A 21467-nucleotide genomic window follows, 5' to 3' on the forward strand; every position below is an offset into this window, starting at 1 on the left:
AATGTTTTCTTTCACTGCCCACTTAGCCAAACCTGGTGAGTTTCCCCCCAAAACACCCAGGAACGATGAAAAAATTATCGAGCACTCGGGTACCTTGCTGGCAGCTCTGGGTTCCCTGGAACTCTGCTGTCTATGTCCTTACAGCACCACGCCAGTGAGGAGCATCCCCAAAAGCCGCTCTTTAAAGGACAAGCCGAGCAGGAGCCATTCCACGCACGCAGCATCCAAAACACTTTTTTTATCTCCCCACCTTTCTTCGCCAAAAACTGCCCGTGCTTATTTTCCCGTGTGACCAGGCAGCCCCGAGCGCGGGTGATGCGGTTCATGCAGAGCCCGGCAGCGGAGCAGGGGAGGGGGATGCGGCCGGAGCGCTCAGCGCATCGCAGCGCGGATGCGGAGCTGCCCGGACAGCAGCGGCCCAGCGCCGCATCCACCGCCGGAGCCTCTCTCCCTCCCCGCACCCAGATCCTCCCGGCGATGCCGCAGCGGCCGCGCCGGCAACTTGGCGGAGCGCATCCCTTTTTCCCCATTTCGGGGAGGGAGAGGAGCCGCAGCATCCCCCCTCCCCACCCCTTCTCCCCACCGCGCGCTTACCAGGCGAGCTTGAACCCTTTCATTAGTACAGCCACGAAAATCGGCTGCCCGTGTCCTTGTCTGCCCACTGACAGCTCCAGAGGTCCCAGCACATATTGGAGCAGCCCCGGCCGGCGAGCGTCCCGCGGGGAGCGCCGAGCCCCATGCGCCGAGCCGGGGCACGGCCGCCCCCCGCGCCCCCGGAGCCGCGGCGAGGCGCGCAGGGCTCCCCGCAGCAGCAGCAGCAGCGCCGGGGGCTGGGGCTGAGCCGCCCCGCTCTCTGCTGAGCATGTGCAGCAGCGGCGGGACCGCAGCATGCCATGGCACCCGCGCCGCCAGCGCCGCTCGCCACGACAGCGCCCGGCCCCGCTCCGCCGGCCGCCCCCCGCGCCGGGAGCCCGCAGCCCCTCCCGGCTCCGGAGCTGCCCCCGGCTCTGGAGCTGCCTCCGATTCCGGGGCTGCTCCCGACTCCGGGGCTGCTCCCGGCTCCGGGGCTGCCCCCGGCTCCGGGGCTACTCCCGGCTCCGGAGCTGCCCCCGGCTCCGGAGCTGCCCCCGGCTCTGGAGCTGCCTCCGATTCCGGAGCTGCCCCCGACTCCGGGGCCGCTCCCGGCTCCGGAGCTGCCCCAGGCTCTGGGGCTGCCCCCGGCTCCGGAGCTGCCGCGGGTGTGCGGATGGACAGCGAGGGTCGGCTGGTGCCAGCCCCGCGCCAGGGCAGGGACAGCACCTGCCAGAGCGTTTTGGCCAACCTTAGACACTTCAGGGATGGGGCATCCACAGCTTCTCTGTTACCCCTCTCACAGTAAAGAATATTTCCTATTATCCAGTCTAAACCTCCTCTCTGTCACTGTGAAGCCATCTCCCCTGCCCTGTCACTCCACGCCCCTCACAGTAAATATTCCCTATTATCCAGTCTAAATCTCCTCTCTGTCACTGTGAAGCCATCCCCCCTGCCCCGTCACTCCATGCCCCTCACAGTAAAGAATATTTCTGATTATCCAATCTAACCCTCCTCTCTGTCACTGTGAAGCCATCCTCCCTGCCCTGTCAGTCCATGCTCTCATAAAAGCCCCTCTCCATCTCCCTTGCAGACTCCCCTCAGCCCTGGCCACGCTTCCCCACTTGTGAAATCACTTTCTGGGGCCAGCAAGAACAGATGGGAGTTCTGAAGGCCCCTCACACACGTGGGCTGTGTTCCCTCGGCCTTTTCTGCAGCAAGAGGTTTGTTTGCTTTTCTCCTCCAGCATAAGGTCCTCTCCATGCAGGGGAGCTGGAGGAAGAGGCAGAGCGAGCCCCAGTGCTCTCCTCCCTCTGCCAGAGCTGCAATATTTGGTAGTTGATGCTTCTGGGAGGATTTGCCAAAGCACCACTCCAACTCCCTGACTATCCCAGAGCTCTGCAGGAGAGCCCCAGGGCAGGTGGGGACATCCCAAATCCCTGCTTTGGGAATTTGCTCCAACAAAACTTTGCAGTACATTTTTTTGTTTATTTCTAGATGAGCCGATTGTTCAGGCCAAAAAAGAGAACTCCATCCCTGGTGCTGCTCCCGGAGCTGGGACATGTCACCTGAATTTCAGTTTGCACCCATTTCTCCTGATCCCATCACCACAGCTCCTGACAAAGATCCCCTCTCCAGCTTCCTGAAGGGAAGAGAGTCAGGCCCCCAGGCTCACCCGAGGGCTGTGAAAACTAGTGGAAAACTGAATTCCCTAATGGAAAACTGAATTCCCTAATGGAAAACTGAATTCCCTAATGGAAAACCAAATTTCCTAATTGAAAACTGCATTTCCTAAAAGAAAACTGAATTTCCTAATGGAAAACCAAATTTCTTAATGGAAAACCGAATTTCCTAATGGGAACACAAACTTCCTAATGGAAATATGAACTTCCTAATGGAAATATGAACTTCCTAATGCAAGACTGAATTTCCTAATGCAAAACCGAATTTCCTAAAGGAAAACCAAGCCTCCTAATGGAAAACTGAGTTTCCTAATGGAAACCAAAATCTTCAGCAGGGCAGGGGCCAAGTGCTGGGTATGGAGGGAAGGGGGGGATCTTAGCTGGCAGCTCTGGCACTCTGGAACAGCAGAGCCGTTGCTGCACCATCTCTTATCAGGGCAGAAGCAGAGCTCTGCCCCCCAGAGCAGCCCCTGCACCCCACACCCACAGGGCAAGGCCTGGCCTGAAGGGTAAAGTGCCAAATATTGCATTACCACCCCCGTTTCCTGCAATACACGCTGATTTTCCCTGGAATTCGTATTTATCTCACGGGATCCAATCACACTGCACGCAGCAGGAGGTGGGGAGCAGGGCAGTGTATCTCAAATAATTTATAATTTCATTATTTAGCCATAAAGTTCATCAAAAAGTGAAGCCTGGGAGTGTCCAGGCATGGACATCCACACTCTTACTCCACACAGCTCTGAAGGGGTCTGGTCCTGGGATAGGAACAGTCTGGACAATCAATCCTGCAGGAAATCAGCAGTTTTAGGGGTGGTAGAGGAACGAGAGCAGGCAGCTGTGTGTAAATAAAGATTCTGCTCTTGAAGGGCTTTACATGGTATTTTGTCAATTTTTTTTTGCACTCACACCCCCATCCCCATGGCTGCAGATAATTATGAGTGGAACCTCGATCCGTAAAATCACCACCCTTGCTCTGTTCACTGCTCAGGGGCAGTTCCACAGCTCTGCCCTGCCCTGCAAAGCTTTCAGTGACATTTGTCTGAGGGAGCACTGGGAATCTGCTGCCCACATCCCCTTTGGAAAGTGACACATGTGGCTCTTTGCTCTCCTACTGCGCCTAATAACAACAAAGAGATTTTTTTCCTGGTTCTCCCAAACCCTGAAGAGATGAAGAGCAGCAAAGCTCCAGTTCTGAATTCAGCAGAAAGTCACTTCTGGAGGGCTTGGATCATTTCAGCACAGGTGAAATGAAACAGCATCTTGGGCTGAAGTTTGAGAAACTGGGGGAGCAGCACTGAAATGGGGAGCTCTGCAGGAGAGCCCCAGGGCAGGTGGGGACATCCCAAATCCCTGCTTTGGGAATTTGCTCCAACAGCAACTTTGCAGTGCATTTTTTGTTTATTTCGAGACAAAAAGCACTCATTTAACCATAAAGTCGGGCACAGACCTCTCCCCATGACAAACAGCATGGAAAAAACACCTTCAAATCCCACCCCACATAATCCCAGACTCAGCCCTTCTTAGGTCCCACCTACAGCAGCTTGGGCCAGGCTTTGGGCCGGGCTTGGGGCCAGGTTTTTCTCCACGAGCAGCTTTGCAACTGTGGCCTGCAGGTTGTCAAGGAGGGAGGCAAATCACAAATGCTGTAAAATGGGTCAGGAGACCTGCAAGCTTGGCAAATCTAGGACAGACTAATGCTGCAGAGTCACATGTTTGGAAATCAAAGCTCAGGCAAGAAAGGTATTAAGAGATAAGCAGTCATGCACTTTTCCTTTCTCTCTTTTTTTTTTTTTTTTTTTTAATCCAAATAACGTGAGGGGTGGGGAAATTATCCAAGGAAAGAGATGGCTGGGAAGGTGTTTGTTTAATTGGCTGGCTGGCCACCTCTAGAATGTGCTGGCCAAAAAATCCTCCCTAGCAGGAGCCTTGGAGGGGCTGTGGGTCACCCCCACTCAGGTATTCCCAACCCCAAATTCTGGCTGATCCAGCTGTGCCAGCTGCATGGACAAACCCTTCACTTTTCACCCAGTCCTCTGCACTTAACTATTCCAGTGGGGAAAAAGAAAAAAAAAAAAGGTATTAAAGTTAAAATAAGGCAAGCCAAAAGCAGCTGTAGGTATCAAGAGGGATGGGCTATGCACAGCCACCTCCTCAGAGCTAAGAATACCTATCAGTCACATGCAAGATGAATTCCAGGTTAATTATCTACCTACTCCATCTTACCAAAGGGGAAAATGGAAAAAAAACCCAGTCAGAGCTGTGGGTGGAAGGGTCCAAAGCCATTCCTGGCCCCTGTTTTAGAAAGGGAAGCCCCATAAATCCCTGTTTCTCACTGCTCTGTGCAACTGCAGGTTGGAATTCTGAAAACTGTTATAAAAAGCATCATTGATATATTGTCCTCATCTGTATAAATGCCAATTTAAGAGGTAAATATCTTTCATGATCATGTTTTGCATTCAAAAGAGCTTTCCCAAGGCATTGGTATTTGGGCAAAAATTCTTTTTCCGTACAAAAAATTAAAAATAGGCACAAAAGGGTAAACACTGGGTTTCCTTAGAGTTTGTTTTGATGTTTTGTGAAAATAAACATAATAGCTGAGCTGAACAGCAGCTCTGAAAGATGTGCAGGTGCCCTCACAGAGCCATAAATATATATTTTCACCATTTTCACCCTTCATACAGGATGTTAGACCAGAGGTTCATTTTCCCCTCCAGCCATAAAGGCTGTAAATCCAATGATTTTATCAGAATTCCATTTGCATTATTTGGGGCTGGGAATGTCATTTTTTAATTAGATGCATCGTTTGCTCAGCACAAACAATAAATTATAATAAGACAAGTTCATGTGGTTGTGTTGTCCTGCCTCATCTCTGTCCTTTCTCCCAGGAAAAAAAATTCTCATAAACTTCAAAAAGAATTAAGATAATTTGGATCCCGGCCTCATGCCAGTAACATTTTGAGTATTCCTGGTCCAGATGAAGAATTCCATTAATAAAAACTCCCTTGGGGCTCCTGGCTGCTTCCAGCACCAGTCAGGAGGAGGAAGTCAAGCAGCAGCAGCACACACACAAACACTAAAAACAGCAACAAAGCAAAAACCAGGCAGAACTTTCTCAAACTGAAGGAAAACTTGGGAAATCAGGAGAAGCAGAAAAAAAAGAGGGTTGGAATAAAAGACCGGATGTTTCCCTGACCTGTAAGTACAAACTATCATGGATTTTAAAAGTTACTGCAATACACAAAACCAGAGTTTTGTTTTTTTCCCCTGGCCCCCTAGTTGGATGAAAGAAATACTGATGGTGCTGTCCAGATCAAACAGGGCTGGACATGGCCTCTGCAGAGGCAGGAACATCTGCACAAAGGGACAGGCAGGCAGGAACTGGGGCTTGGTGCTGGAGTAAAAAAAAGGCAATTTTTGCACAGGATATTGCCACCGCCCCAGGCAGGGCCCGGGGGAAGCTGGAAGCACTGAGGCAACCACAGAAAGTAAAAGTTTAATATTTAGCACTGTTTTATTCACACACAGCTGTTTTGTCCTTCTCCCCTCGCAGACACTTCTCCAAGCAAGCCCAGCCAAGTGCTGCCTGCTAAAAGCCAAGGAAATCATCTCTAAAAATCTCTGCGATGCTGTAAAAAGGCACCTTGGCTGCCTTCACCCAGCACCCCCTTACAGCTCAGGAGAGGACGCATTTCCCCCAGGATGGAACAAGTAAATCAGCTGAAGTGTCTCTCACAACATCCTGAAATCCAGAGGATTTCCATGTGTGTGTTTGCAGGGCAGAGAAGCAGAACTTCTCTGGGATGCCAGGAGGTTCTGTCACAGCTGCTCTCCTCTGTGCCACCCTGCTGCTTCCTTTGCTGCTGAGGCTGCCTCAAGAGCTGGCATTTCCTGCCATGCCAGAGAATGCCACCCCCCCTAAAAAAAAAAAAAAAAAAAAAAAAGGAAAAATGCAGTTTTGATTCATTATTCATCCTCATCTTGGGGCTTTTCAGAATGTCAGGGGTAAAAGGAGCTCACTGATTTTACAATCTCCATTTCACCTGGGAAGTGGCCCCTGCTTTCTCAAGAAGCTCCACATTGACCTGATTTCCCCCTCCTTCTCCAAGAGTTTAATTTGCTTTTCCCTGGAACTCAGCAAGGAGCAGGGATGGAACAAAAGGGGTTCAGGGGTTTCACTTGCAGCAGGCCAAGCACAGCTGCAGGTGACACAGCCCCGTGTCCCTGCCCCAGAGCAGCTCTCCAAGCCCACCAACAGCTCTGAAAAGCCCCAAGACGAGGATGAATAATAAATTAAAATTGCATTTCCCCTTTTTTTTTTTTTTTTTTTTTTGAGGGAGGGACACACCATTCTCTGGCATGGCAGGAAATGGCAGTTCTTGAGGCAGCCTGGAAGGCGCCTCAGCAGCAAAGGAAGCAGCAGGGTGGCACAGTGGAGAGCAGCTGTGACAGAACATCCAGACATCCCCAGCCCGTGGCCACTGCTGGAGCATTCCAGCAGGAGGAAACAAATCTCTTCAACCTCCTCAGAAATTCCTCCAGACTGACCTCAGCAAAAATTAAGCAAAATTAACAATGTCCTATTAATGCTCGGAACTCCTCACAGGGGTAACTGGCTCAAAGTCAGCAAAGAAAAAAAGAATTTTGGGATTTTAAATAAAGAACTGGGGACTAAAGACCAGCGCTCGCCGAGGTTAAGTTCAAATAAACCTGTGCACATTCCAGGAATGCCTACATTACTAATTCCCAAGTTGTAGCTGTTTTAGAAGGTTCAAACTCAACTCAGTTTTCCATTTCTCCAAAAAGATAATTAGATGGGTTTTTTTCAGTACATTCACGCTAAGATGGTGCTTTAACACTGTAGGTCACATTTCCCTTTAATTAAAACCAAAAACCACAAAAAACAGGTACAGAGAAAAACAATTTTCAAGTGACTCTGTTGTTTCTGCCATGGAAAACGTCTGGTTTTCAACCCAGAGATAAAACTGAGTTCCCCAAAATGCCACCACAACTCTAACTGAAATGCCACACACCCTTCAGCACCCTCAGAGGGGTTTTTTTCAAGCCCTACAGCTTGAAGAGGGTTTGCAGCAGTTGAGGTTTCAGCAAATATGATAGTGAGGATGAGTTCACCTTATAAAGCACCATTTAAACCAAAGCACGCCGTACAATTTATTGCTAAACACTTAAAAAACTCAAAAGCTGCATCAAGGAGCAACCCAGTCCTGGGGCAAAACCTTCCCCAGCATCATCCAGGCTTCTGGGAGGTGGAATTGAAAAGGATGGAGTGCTACAGCTGGAATAAACGTGACAGGGACAGCTCAGCTCAGATTCTAGCTGAGACATGAGCCCTGCAACGTGTCACCAGTTTAACCATGAGAACAGTGAGGGGTTTAACCATGGAATTCTATACCCAGGAAGGAGTTTCTCCCTGGAATACAGCAGGCCACATGGCCATGTGGGAGGATCCAGGCAGAGCAGCCTCAAAAGCAGAGATTTTTAACTATTAATGCCCTTCCTCACCCCCTGCAAGCCATGGCTCGCTCCAGCCACGCTGAGCTTCATCACTTTGTGAGATAAAGCCCCAAACACGTTTTGCAGATACATCCCCTGCACTTCAGCCCTGCTCTGATCCCAAGGAGAGTCCTTTTGGTGGCCGGGAAAACAAACCTTGGCTCTAAGGGAACCGTGCCACGATGTTCAGCCTCTCAGTGGTGCCAGCCTGGTGCTCCCAGGCCTCCTGGCCATTCCCACCTGGCAAACCCGTCTGGATCCACCCAGTTCCACTCCCAGATTCCCAGGCTGCCAGCCCACAGGAAAGCAGAACCCACAGCCCGGTGAACGCAAGGCACAGGCAACAGAGAAGGCTCACAGAAAAGGGTGGATGCATCCATAAGCTCGAATTACTTTCTCGCTCTTGACACTCCCCCGACATCCTTTCCAAAAAAAAAACAGAAAAGAGGCTGCCAGAAGGAATTTCTCCTCAAACAACCGTCCCTGGGAGTGGAAAGCTGCCCCTAAAGCACCATCTAGTGTCACTCCCTCATTCAGCAGCATCCCTGCTCCCACCTCAGATGCCACGCAGGGACCACAAGCCCCTGAATTTCCCTCCCTCCCACCTCCAACCTCTGCCTCCAGCGCCAACACTCCAGCATCTCCTCCAGCCTCACGACTGTAACATCCTCCCAGGGCTCAAAGCCCGTCCTCAGCCCAGCAGCAGGGTCCAGACTGATTTACTGGCTCTCCCAGCAGCAGGGAGGGTGGGCAAGGGGCAGCAAAAAGGTCGAGAGACAGAGTAAGAAGGTGCCAAGCGAAACCACTTACGCACAGTGAGGCCGGCAGCATTTCCATCCTACCTTTGCTGTCGCCATATCAGACGTCTCCATGCTTTCTGCTTGGCCTAGCAGGGAACAAGAGCATCAGGGGAGAAGGGGGGGAGAAGGGAGGGGAGAGAAAGGGAAAGTCAAAAGAGGATGAATAACAACACACAAACAACCTGACAGGAGGATGAGAACAATGAAAGTCACTTCGGGGTTAGTCCCAAGATTCTGCCCCCCAGAGAAGGGCAGAAAAAGCATCTCAAGCGGGTGGCCCCAGGTTAGGAACTTGTTTGGAGCCTGGCACAAGACCTGAGTCACTGCCATGCCCCCAACTCCACCCCCCTGCCACCACCCGTGGGTCGAGGGCAATGCTGAGGGACAGAGAGGACCCTGCTCCTCCTCCTCCTCCTCCTCCCAGCTTCCCTTCCAGGCTGAGCTGCTGCAGTGAGCAGGGAACAGCCCAGCTCCCAGTGAGCCAGGGAATAGCCCAGCCTGTAGTGAGAAAGGGAACAGCCCAGTAATCAGGGGAACAACCCAGCTCCCAGTAATCAGGGGAACAACCCAGTGATCAGGGGAACAACCCAGCCTGCAGTGAGAAAGGGAACAACCCAGTGATCAGGGGAACAACCCAGCCTGCAGCCAGCTGAGGAACAACCCAGCCTGTAGTGAGCAGGGGAACAATCCAGCTCCCAGTGAGAAAGGGAACAACCCAGCCTGCAGCCAGCTGAGGAACAACCCAGCTCCCAGTGATCAGGGGAACAACCCAGCCTGCAGCCAGCTGAGGAACAACCCAGCTCCCAGTGATCAGGGGAACAACCCAGCCTGCAGCCAGCTGAGGAAAAACCCAGCCTGCAGTGAGCCAGGGAACAACCCAGCTCCCAGTGAGCCAGGGAAAAAGCCAGCCTGCAGCCAGATGAGGAAAAACCCAGCCTGCAGTGAGAAATGGAACAACCCAGCTCCCAGTGAGCCAGGGAACAACCCAGCCTGCAGCCAGCTGAGGAAAAACCCAGCTCCCAGTAATCAGGGGAACAACCCAGCCTGCAGCCAGCTGAGGAAAAACCCAGCCTGCAGTGAGAAAGGGAACAACCCAGCTCCCAGGGAGCCAGAGAACAATCCAGCCTGCAGCCAGCTGAGGAACAACCCAGCTCCCAGTGACCAGGGGAACAACCCAGCCTGCAGCCAGCTGAGGAACAACCCAGCTCCCAGTGAGAAAGGGAACAACCCACCTCCCAGTGATCAGGGGAATAACCCAGCCTGCAGTGAGAAAGGGAACAACCCAGCTCCCAGTGAGCCAGGGAACAAGCCAGCTCCCAGTGAGAAAGGGAACAACCCAGCTCCCAGTGAGCCAGGGAACAAGCCAGCCTGCAGCCCGCTGCTCATCCTCCCTCTCACTCTGCAGGAGGGAGAGTCACACACCACACCCCAGCGCGCCCACCCCGAGTGGGCATTTCAGGAGGACGGGGAGAAAGCAGGTGGGTTCTGGGCAGTGCACAGGTACAGGAGGAGTGCTCAGACACGAGGGGGATGGATGTGGGGAGGAAAGAAAAGAGTGGGGGGGGGACAGGCAGGCAGGTGAGGCGGCGGTGGTGCAGAACAGCCATACCAGAGAGCACGCACGGGCACACTGCAAGGTGCGGAGCAGAACGCGGGGTGCAGGCTGCTCAGCTGCATCCCCCTGGGCACACTCACCTCACAGAACACTCTCAAACGATTGGGCCTGACCTAGTAACTCTTTGGTGCACGCTGAGCTCGGGCTGGAGGCACCGAAGCCCCAGGAAAGGTGCGCTCGGTGCCAGCATCAAGAGGCATCCGTAGCTGCGTGGCCCTGCCCGGATTGGCGGAGCACGGTGACTTCATGCCGCCCCATTCATCCCCCAGCTTCTCCCTGCCGCTCCTCCTGGCCTGCTTTGCTCCAGCAAATCAGTCTGGAGCCTGTGAGGCAGCTCCCCAGAGCGCCCTGGCAGCGGGCAGGCAGAGCAGAGCCGGCTGCGAGGGAGGCAGGGCAAACGCTGCAGAGCTCAGGCAAAGGAAAGCCTCTGAGGGCGAGGAACATCACTGCTTCAAAGTGCTTATTCATCCCCCGGCGCTCAGGCACGCAGCAGGAGCACGCAGAGAGCCGCAAATGGATTTAGGCAGGGTTTGGACACACCGAGGGGTTTGAACGCACCGAGGGCAGCTCAGCCTCTGCAAAAGCACAGCGCTGCTGCTGCCCGGGGCACAGACACTGTCACACACTCACCCCAGGGAGCACACCCACGGGCCTTTGGTGCATTCGGTATCTGACAGCCCTGGAGACCCACGGGGCTTTGGTGCATTCGGTATCTGACAGCCCTGGAGACCCACGGGGCTTTGGAGCATTCGGTATCTGACAGCCCTGGAGACCCACGGGGCTTTGGAGCATTCGGTATCTGACAGCCCTGGAGACCCACGGGGCTTTGGTACATTCAATATTTCACAGCCTGGAGACCCACGGGGCTTTGGTGCATTCAGTATCTGACAGCCCTGGAGACCCACGGGGCTTTGGTACATTCAGTATCTGACAGCCCTGGAGACCCACGGGGCTTTGGTACATTCAGTATTTCACAGCCCTGGAGACCCAAGGGGTTTTGGTACATCCAATATTTCACAGCCTTATCAGACCCACGGGGCTTTGGAGCATCCAATATCTGACAGCCCTGGAGACCCACGGGGCTTTGGTGCATTCAATATTTCACAGCCCTGGAGACCCACGGGGCTTTGGTACATTCACTATTTTACAGCCCTGGCAGACCCACGGGGCTTTGGTACATTCACTATTTCACAGCCCTATCAGACCCACGGGTGTTTAGTATATTCAGTATTTCACAGCCCTATCAGACCCAAGGGGCTTTGGTACATTCAATATCTGACAGCCCTGGCAGAGCCATGAGGGTTTGGTATATTCAGTATTTCACAGCCCTATCAGACCCACAGGTGTTTAGTATATTCAATATTTCACAGCCCTGGCAGACCCACGGGTGTTTAGTATATTCAGTATTTCACAGCCCTGGCAGACCCACGGGGGTTTGGTACATTGAATATTTCACAGCCCTGGCAGACCCATGGGGGTTTGGTACATTGAATATTTCACAGCCCTGGCAGACCCACGGGGGTTTGGTATTTTCAATATTTCACAGCCCTGGCAGACCCACGGGGCTTTGGTACATTGAATATTTCACAGCCCTGGCAGACCCACGAAGGTTTAGTACATTGCATATTTCACAGCCCTGGCAGACCCACGGGGGTTTAGTACATTAAATATTTCACAGCCCTGGCAGACCCACGGGGGTTTAGTACATTAAATATTTCACAGCCCTGGCAGACCCATGGGGGTTTGGTATTTTCAATATTTCACAGCCCTGGCAGACCCACGGGGGTTTAGTACATTAAATATTTCACAGCCCTGGCAGACCCACGGGGGTTTAGTACATTAAATATTTCACAGCCCTGGCAGACCCACGGGGGTTTGGTATTTTCAATATTTCACAGCCCTGGCAGACCCACGGGGGTTTGGTACATTGAATATTTCACAGCCCTGGCAGACCCACGGGGGTTTAGTACATTAAATATTTCACAGCCCTGGCAGACCCACGGGGGTTTGGTATTTTCAATATTTCACAGCCCTGCCACCAGCCCGTGCTGGAGGGCAGTGGGACAGATGTCACCCTCCTGCACAGGGACCTGGCAGCGACTTGCAGCACCAAGGCACCCCTAGAAAGGGCCATCAGCACAGAGAGTGCTCCTGCCTTGGCACACAGAAAACGTGGAATTTGCCACGTGTTTGTGCTGCGATGCGTTCAGGCGTGCTCGCACAAACCCAAGCTGGCACACGGCGCCTCTGTGCTCAGAACACACAGCTCCTCTGGAAGAGAGGAGGTTTGGATGGGGTATGGGAAGGAATCCTTCCCTGGCAGGGTGGGGAGGCCCTGGCTGTGGCTGCCCCATCCCTGGAAGTGCCCAAGGCTGGCTTGGACAGGGCTTGGAGCACCCTGGGATGGTGGAAGGTGTCCCTGCCATGGGACTGGATGGGTGTAAGGTCCCTTCCATCCCAAACCATTCCATGATTCCATGAAATACAGCCTTATCAGGGACATAAAGCCCCTCTTCTGAACACTTATTCCAACCTCCTAAGGCATCCAGTGCAGACCCAGAGATCCACAAACAGCAAATCCACACACTCTGCTCCCCAATCCCTCTTCCATGAAGCCACCGATGTCCCTTAATGACAGTTCTACTTCTGTGATTTTCTCCAAGCTCACAGCAGCATGGCAAGGAAAAAAACAAAAAAAAAAACAAAAAAAAAACAAACCACAACAGCTTCATGAAGGACTTTCAGCAAACCCTGAGTTAAAGAATCATAATTTTGCAATTCAGGAAAAGTTGAATTTCCACGTTTCAGCCTCTTTAGAGCAGAGGCTCCCTGTGGCTGCAGCAGCTCCTGAGTTTAAAAGCAAACAGGAAACATCTCCTGAGGAAGTCCAGTGAGGAAGGGAACAGCCCACTGTGAAATGCCTGAGCTCTGGGTAGGAATTCCAGGCTCTATAAATAGCCACAGCCATGGTGTGTTAGCCCGGAGTTCGAGCTCGTAATTGCCTCCAAAAGGATTCCTTAACAATTAGAGAACATTGCTTTTTGTAAGCACTACCCTTCAAATAGCCACAACTCACAGCCAGCAGGGCATCCTCTGTGTGGCTCCACATTCCCCAGAGCAGCCTCACCTCTCAAAGACTCCCAGGGACTCAAAAATTCCCTTCTTCAAGTGCCCACGCAGTGCAAACAAAGGGCTGAGCAGGCTCACACAGATTAATTTGCCGGGAAAGGTGCATGACCTGCAGGCAGAGAATCCAATGTGCTGCCTGTGAGCACCACTCCAGCCACACTGTGATTCTCCCATATGGTAAAAAAAAAAAAAAAAAAGAAAAGAAAAGGCTGCAGGAGTTAGGGAAGCACCAAAAAAAAAAAAAAAAAACAAAAAAAAAAACAAAAAAAAAAAAAAAAAACAAAAACAAAACCAAAACCAAACCGCTGTTTGGGTCTGTGAAATGCATGCAAAACAAAACCTGTTAGCGACAGAACCAGCGGGAGGGGGAATTAGAAACAAATCAGGAAATGTTACTGGGAGAGAGGAAGAACTGCCACAGAGAACGTGAGAATGGAAGGAGGAGAGAGTTTAATTGGTATGCACCTTGGTTACAGGTGTACAGATCCCCAGGAAAAGGTGGCAGGTGGGCACAGTCCCGAGTCCTTCCCGAAGCCAGCACTGATCTGCAGCGCTGCAGATGCCATCACAGCATCTGCCAGCTAGGGCACACCTCCATTTCCCTGGAAAAAAAACCTCAGCAGGGACTCCCTCTGTGCTGCAGCAGCTGGGAAGTCACATGAGGCTTCATTTCCAGCAAAAAAAAAAAAAAAATGCATTTCTCCCTCTCTCGGCATGATGGGAGCTGTAGTTCCATGGCCAGGGCAGAGAGTGCCTGAGAGCCATTTCTGAGCTGTGGCTGCAGCCTCTGCACTGGAGCTTGGGGTCCTGGGAGGGAGAGAAAAGTGGAGCAGCAGCGCAGCACCTTCAGCTACTTGGAATCAGAGAGTGCAGAAAAACAGCCCTCCATCAAAGGGAGACAAATAATTCCCCAGAGAGACTTGGGAATATAGGAAGAATATTTGTGTAGGGAGAATGAGGGGCAGCACCAGGAAGGTAGAGAAGCTGGGATGATTCAGATTGTAACTGCTGCTTCCTTGAGCAATATTAGAATTAAAAAGTCCTGCTTTCGCACTGTCTTTTGGCTCTTTTCCTCCCCTCATTGTCCTGCCTGTTTGAACCCAACCTTTCTTTTGCCTGAGGTGGTGCAAGAACCTCTCCCAGCCCGGGAAAGGCTCCGTCACTCTGCAAAGCTGGGTAACAGAGAACTCTGTGACTCATGGCACACCTCAGAGAGAAATCCCCCTTCTCGTTCTCTGGTCAATTCAAAGGAAAGTCATTTCCTAATTTTTGCCTTCGCTGCCAAGATCTTGCAGCCACTGTGAGCAGACACACGTCACTACCTTGGGCAGAAATCTTGTGGCCTGATAGGTTTTGCTCTTAGAGACAAGGAGATTCTGAATTATCTCAGGGCCTGAAATAATTCCCATCACACCACAGCCCAACACCTGAACAGGAGAAGATTTTCACTCAGCATCACGCTGAACATGCAGATTCCTGAAATCAGAGTGCTTTTAAATGCCTAAATAAAGCCTTTAGACCCGTTGGAACTGAAGTCTTTCCAGTCCATCAGGCGAAATCTTTATATGCAGTCCAGCAACCTGGAGTCCCTGGGCTGGCAGTGCCTGAGGGATCATCCATGGAGACACTGGAGAAACCAAACCTTCTGTTCCCACCTGGATCTGTGGGGTATCTCATGCAATAGCCTGTTAAAAATAACCTCTGCTTTCAGATAAAGCGGTGAAGAAGGCACACTACGATATTTTTTTGGCTTTAAGAATAAAAGCCATTAGAGGGATGACTGCAGGGGAGGAGAAAAATCCTGAATCCTTCATTTCTGAAACTGAGACAGAAGAAAGCAGCTAAAGAGCACAACTTGAGGCTGCAGAGAGGCATTCAGAGCAGCACTGAAAGCCTCCCCCAGCCCCTTCAGGGGCTCTCTCAGTGACAGTGGCATCAACAACAGGGCAGAACAAAGGTTGGCAACAGGAGCAGAGTGCAGAGGATGCTCCCAACCCACAGAGCCACACTCCCCTGGGGAGCCCAGCATCAATCCTGGCTCCTCAGGGCACTGATGGGTGCTGCACAAAGCCCAAACTCACATAAAGAAGTCTAAGCCTGGAGCAAAGATGCTTTTCCAGAGTAAAGAAATAATGAACTCTTACAGTGCTGGAAGCTTTGCCAGACCCCCAGACAGACCCATATTCCCATGGGAATGACACTGAAACAGCAGGAAGGGGTTCAGCAGAGCCAGCACTCAGCAGCCAAACGTTTGGGGCAGGGCTTATCACAGCAAAGGAAAGCAGGCAGCAGGGAGAGCTTAAGGAAAAGTATTAGGTTAAAGTTGGAGGAGAAGAGGGAAAAAAAAGCAGAGGAGCTCAAGGACAGAGCTTGGCTGGTGCCATCCCAGTGCCTGACCTTGTTCCACACACGCCACCACCTTGTCACCAAAGATGCACAACAAACACGCTGCACAGGCCAGCGGGGATGGATGGGGAGGCAAAGAAGCAGAAGAAGAAAGGCAGAGGTCAGCGAGCACTCACACGGTTACAGTCATCGGCAGGAAGGGGGGAGTCTGTCCCAGGCCAGCTCCCAGCAACCTGAGGGAGCGTCCCTGCAGCAGCAGGGGAGGAAACACGGCTGGAGTCAAAGAGGATAAAATCCCAGCTGGGTTACACACGCACAGTGGGGCAGGGGGAAAAGCAGCACAGAGCCGTGACCTCGGAATCCAGCGTGGAAGGATGCAGTGCTGCCATGGGGGCAGCCCTGGGATGGCTTTTGGGGGTTGCTGTGGTCACTGCAGCCTGGCCCCAGAGGAAGCAGCAGTGACGAGGCTGATGAGAGGGCAGAGCTGAGCAGAGAGCTCCACGGAGCCGGAGCTGCGCAGGAGGCACCGGACTCTGCTCTGCTCTCAGATTTCTCCCATCACAGGCAATTCCATTTTAAAGGAGCAGCTGCCTTGGAGCCTTTTGCCAGATGCAATGCTGCTGGGGGGTGAGATGCAGAAAGCTGAGAGAATGAAGTCTCTGCTGAAACAAAGAGAGTTGGATGGTAATGGTTGCTGGAATGAAATTCTCAAGGGCAGAATTGACCAAGCAGACTGCCCACTACCAGTATCCCAGCTTTTCCCAAATCTCCTGAAACAGGCGAGAAAACCTGGTGAAAAGTGTGCATGTTGAGCTCAGAGGGAAGCCAGGGGATGCCCTGCAGAGGTAAAATCCATGAAAGGATGTTCCACCCTCCTCTTGAATGACTGGTACCTCTCCTTTTAACTGCTGACTATGAAATGTGAAGATGCTCATATTTCCCAAGTTAACCATTGCAAATCTTTTCATATGCCAAAGATTTACAGCACTGAAAGCACAGAACAGGCCGTGATGAGGTGTGCGTGTGCTGACTGCAAAGTCAGGAGAGAGCTGCTTTGTTCAGGACCTCACACCGACAGCAATGTCTCCAACACAAGAGCAGGAGGATCCTTCACCAAACCAGTGCAAAACACCTCGAATTCCCAGTTCAGACATGGGGAATTTTTTTGTTCCTACAGAGAATGAAGAAGAAATGCCCTGCATTGAGCAGCTGCATTCAGAAACAGCTGATGGCTGTAAGACCCAAAGGTCTCTGTAAGGACAGCAGCACAGGCATTCCAGCTGAAGGAAGCAATTCCCAGATCCCTTCCCAGCACTCACAACCTGCCCCAGTCCCAGGGGAAGCTGAGGCAGCACCAATGTGCCTCAAGAGCAATTTCTCCTCCAGCTGCTTAGGCAGAAGGGTCAGCATCCCCCTGTGCCTTCAGCTTCCCTCAGCCAGGGCTGTGACCAGCCAAACTCCAGTTTATTGTGGGCCCAGATCCTCCAAAAATTCAAGGGGGAGAACAAAAGGAAATATGCTGTAAAAACTAAACCTTTTTCTGCCCTCCAGTCCTGCCTGCCAATGTATTGGCTCCACAAGTGGGTTTTGTCTCACTTATCCCTGCACTCTTTCTCCTCACCTGTGCATTTATCCTTTCTCTGCCCACTGCACATCAAACAAGTCACTACAAATTCAGAGATTTTGCCCCATCTCATCCCCCAAGATTAAGTGAAGCTTGAAATCTCTGAGACTGTATTAAAAGCAGAAACAGATTAAAGCTGTAGCAACCCAAGGGGCTCCTACCTTGAGACACCCTTTCCACTCCACTGCCTTGAGCTAAAAATCTCTGTAAAATTGGAAAAGATGGCACTTACTCCTCACAGACAGCAGCAGCTCTATCTGCTAACTCGACTCTTCAGCACAAGAAGAGACACTCTGTGGTCCAGCTGGGATGTCTGACATCACATTTTAGTTTTATTAAGTGGATACACATTTTCACCTCCCAGGAAGTCTTCTGAAATGGGAAACTCCCCTTTTAAACTGGGTTTTGGCTGCAAAGAGGCTAAGGGATGTGTTCTATTACGAGCATTCTCTCATATTATTTGTCTTCTCTATTGTTTTGACCCACAGATGGAGTTCTGTGTGTCTAAGATCACTTTTCACTTCCCCTTAACCAGCACACCAGGTCCCAGAACATCCCCTAGGAAATTCTACCCCCAAATAATAATAACCGAATATTTTTGTCGCAACAGCAAACAGGATTTGCAATGATTCACAAGGAAAAGCCGTTGGAAAAAAAAGGGGTCCTGAAGAGCTGCACCCCATCCCGCCCCACTTCACCTGAACACCACCTTTGTGTCACTGCACTGCACTCAGCAGTCACCCCACACAGGGTGCAAGCAAGGGACAAATGCACTCCCAGAGCTTTTTGTTTTTTTGCAGCAGCAGGAGCACCAGGCACACTCATGGCGTGACTCACATCTTGCTTTCCATGCCAGCCCAGCTGAAATGTTCCCAGCACGAAGGAAGGTGGGTTTCTGTGACAGGCACACAAAGAGGTGGTGCCCACACTCTGCTTTTTCTCAGGGAGCCCTGCACTCGTTTCCAGCATCCATTCGTTCTGCTGTCATGACTAGTACAGCCAAAAGTCCCAACTCCTTTGGGTTTGGGCACATGCAGTAAGACTGGAAGGACAGTTCTAAGCCCCTAAAGGCATCCCACAGAGCCCAGCTTAACAAGGCTTCCCCGTGAGATGAGGTGGGCAACTCTGACCTCAATATTTACAGCCAAGTCTGCAATGCAAACCCCAAAGCAGCCCTTCCCTGCAGAAACCTGGCCACACAAACAGAATTAACATCAGGCTGCCCTGTAAACCCTCCCTTCTTGTCAGGGTCAGCTGGTGAGACCCCAACAGTGTGAAAGTCCTCGTTCCTCTAGCCCGGCAGCCGAAGAAGAGGACTGGAATGCGTGAAGTCGAGTTTTCAAGGTTGTTTATTTCTTCTTATCTATAACATTCTTCCTCTGACCTGCCGAGCTCTGGCTAGCAAGGAGGCCATGGCATTCTGTCCGGCCCTCTCGGGCGGTGTTCACATTTTATATCAAAAGTTACATACAGTCTGTTTATAACGATGCACCAATATCTAACATCTATGTTGGACAGTGGGTCCCTATCCTAAACCAACAGAAAAGTGTCACCATCTCACCGAGACGTGGAGGGCAAAAAGAAGGAGAAGAAGGCCAGGACACACCCAAATCCCTCCATATTGTAGCCCCTTGAACCCCATTCTAAAAACCCCAAAATTCTACTTTTCCACCCTGTGTTAGTTCAACTACCACACTACTCAAACCCTTGTGACTTCTAATTCCTCACACAAAGTTGACAGCTTTCCACGGGCTAAAATCGAAGCCATAGGTGTTTTTGACTTCATGCCAGGGTCTCTGAGACCCCTGCCAGGGTCTGGAGACAGCCAGGGCAGCCAGAGGGATGTCCTGGACTCCGACACCTTCTGTGCATCTTTGACAGCCCCAGCTCAGGCTGGGAGAGCCTGGGACCAGTGAAGTTCTGTGAGACTCTCTAATGGTTAATTTTATAGCAGAACTGAAGTTTCAGTGCTGCAACAGGAGCCCACAATGGCTTTGTCTCTCTTTCCTGGTCTTGCCCTTGATTAGGCCAACAACTGGACTATTTTCAGACAATCTCAGAGAGCCCCAAGCAGGCTGAGTGGCCGCACATCCCCTCTCAGAATGGGCTCCTTCTCTCCGCTCGGTACCGGGCGGAAGGAGTAGCGAGCAGAACAAATCTGAATTAATCCCCTCAACAAGCAGCCCTGTTCTCCACAGCCAGTTGGCACCTCACAGCAAGGGCTGCTTGGGAAACCAGCCCTGAGAGGGCATGGGAGCAGGGCAACAAAGCTAAAATGGGACCCATCCTGTACCATGGGCACTGCCCCACTGCAGGGCTCTGGTGAGAGCAAAGCCTGGGCACTGCCAAGCAGGTGAGCCACACCTGGGGACTCAGAGAGCACTGTGGAGTACCTTTGGGTCACTCACACCAAGTTACAGGCCCCAGAAAGCATCCCTGCCTCATCTCCACCATAATATTCCAAGAATCCCAGCGTTTCCAGGACACAGAGCTGATGGGGTGCCCATTCCTTACAACTTGAAACGAAGTGAGGTTCCACAACAAACCTCTGCTCTCGGGAATAGGAAGGGAGGGTGAGGAGCCTGCCCAGTGCCCCAGAGAAGGAAAAAGAGAGGCATTAAGCCACGTCTGTGTCAGAACTCAGAATGTCCCTTGGACACTCTTGGATGTTCTTGGCCCAGGTCAGAAGCATTTGAGACCCTGGAATGCAGCCACAGACCCCTGTGGCTTTGAACCTGACCCATGGAACAATTTACCAACCTTGCAGGAAGAACAAGAAATCAGAACAGTTTAGATATTATAGTAGAAGTAGTCACAAAGTGAAAGGAAGAGTTTTTGAGTGCTGTACAGGGGGGTTTTAGGCCTTGTACAGAGGGGTCTGAGTTTTGTACATGGGGGTCAGAAGTTCTAAGATGCAGGGACTTGGGCGTGCCCTGTCCTCTTTCCTTCTCCTTCCTAACCTCCATGTTCTTGGTGATGTTGGCACTCACAGATTGGTTTAGAGTAGAAAGTCACTGTTCAATACAGGTGATGGGCACTGGGGGAAAACCATAAACATTTAACACACAATGTATGATATAAAAGAGGGCACCAGCCCCCTGGGAGTCAGTGTGTGCCCTTGCCTGACTGCTGAACGGACCGCAGCAGCTCAGGGAGAAATCTTTTAGCTAACACACAATAAACTACCTTGAGACCGGACGGCTGAAGACTGCTGAGTCTTTCTTTGGAGGCACGGGTTGGAGGAGAGACTTTTCCACCTTTCCAGCTCACCCCAATCAGGGAGTGAGGCTGGACACCTCTGCACCTCCTCCTCGTGTTCCTGAGCATCACTGCTGAGTGTCTGCCAGGCCTCCCCTGCACTCAGTCACAGGCAGAGCACAGCAGGGCTGGTCTCATCTTGGCTAAACCAGTCCACGAGAGTCAGAACCAGTGCAGAAAAGTCCAGAACTTTCAATAAAAACCTGAAAAGAACAGTGGTGGCATCTGAGGAACAGAGAGCACGGGGTGTTTTCATTCACTGACTCCGCCAGTGGCCAAGCTGGCAACCCAAGGGGAGCAGAGGTGAGCTTAAGCTGCTCTCGTCAGCCAGAGGTAAGAGGGGCAGAAAAAGGACATAATCTAAATATTAACCATCTTTCTTACAATAAAAAAACCATCCAGCATTCTGGTTACACTCTGTAATTAATATTAAGTCAAACTGGCTCAGAGTTTGGAGCTAGATTCAAATCCCAACTCAATTCCAAGTTATTGCAAAAGCATCAGGATTTTGATCAGGAAGCCTGTGAGAGCTCAACAGCCTCCAAGTCCTGGCCAGAACAGTTCTTAAAACCTCCCTGAAGATGATCCATCTGTGAGGGGTGAAAGCTGCTCAGGGATCTGAGTGGATCAGGACCCTTCCTACCAAGGATCTGTGCTGGATCTTTTCAGGAAAAGGGGCTCAGAATGCTGTGCCAAAGGGAAAAGGACAGAGGAAGAAAGATGCAGAACAAACAAGCCCTAAGAACATAAAAAATATGGAATTAATCCCTTTTCAAACTTGGACCTCTTTTATGCTCTCCCCACAACTTCCTGGGAAAATTCAAGCAGCCAACAGAATTTCTTCAGCTTGTCACTGTTGCAAGCTTTCCCCTAATTCCCTTGAAGGCTGTCTTGTGAATTTGGATCCATTATTTGGGAAATCTTGATGA

General features: G+C 51.4%; 1 protein-coding gene across 19 annotated transcripts in view; it reads right to left on the bottom strand.

Annotated features, from left to right (window-relative positions):
• The window catches only part of GRAMD1B (GRAM domain containing 1B), a 102865-nt gene that overhangs the window by 64107 nt on the left and 17291 nt on the right, over positions 1–21467 (bottom strand). The window contains exons 1-2 of one of the 19 annotated variants that reach the window (XM_068171925.1): positions 13776–13897; positions 8609–8652 (exon numbers count right to left, since the gene is read on the bottom strand). The exons of 12 other annotated variants lie outside the window; for them this stretch is intronic. Coding sequence is in view for 6 of the 7 variants with exons in the window: in XM_068171927.1 (XP_068028028.1) it covers positions 8625–8652 (28 nt within the window). In the remaining variant the exon portion in view is untranslated. Of the gene's footprint in view, positions 1–594; positions 838–7796; positions 8189–8576; positions 8653–13775; positions 13898–17141; positions 17485–21175; positions 21226–21467 lie in introns of those variants that run through there. 6 more of the 19 variants (XM_068171928.1, XM_068171923.1, XM_068171927.1 and 3 more) reach the window with 6 other exon arrangements.

The sequence above is a fragment of the Anomalospiza imberbis genome, chromosome 24 (assembly GCF_031753505.1).
Source record: "Anomalospiza imberbis isolate Cuckoo-Finch-1a 21T00152 chromosome 24, ASM3175350v1, whole genome shotgun sequence".
Lineage (NCBI taxonomy): Eukaryota > Metazoa > Chordata > Aves > Passeriformes > Viduidae > Anomalospiza > Anomalospiza imberbis.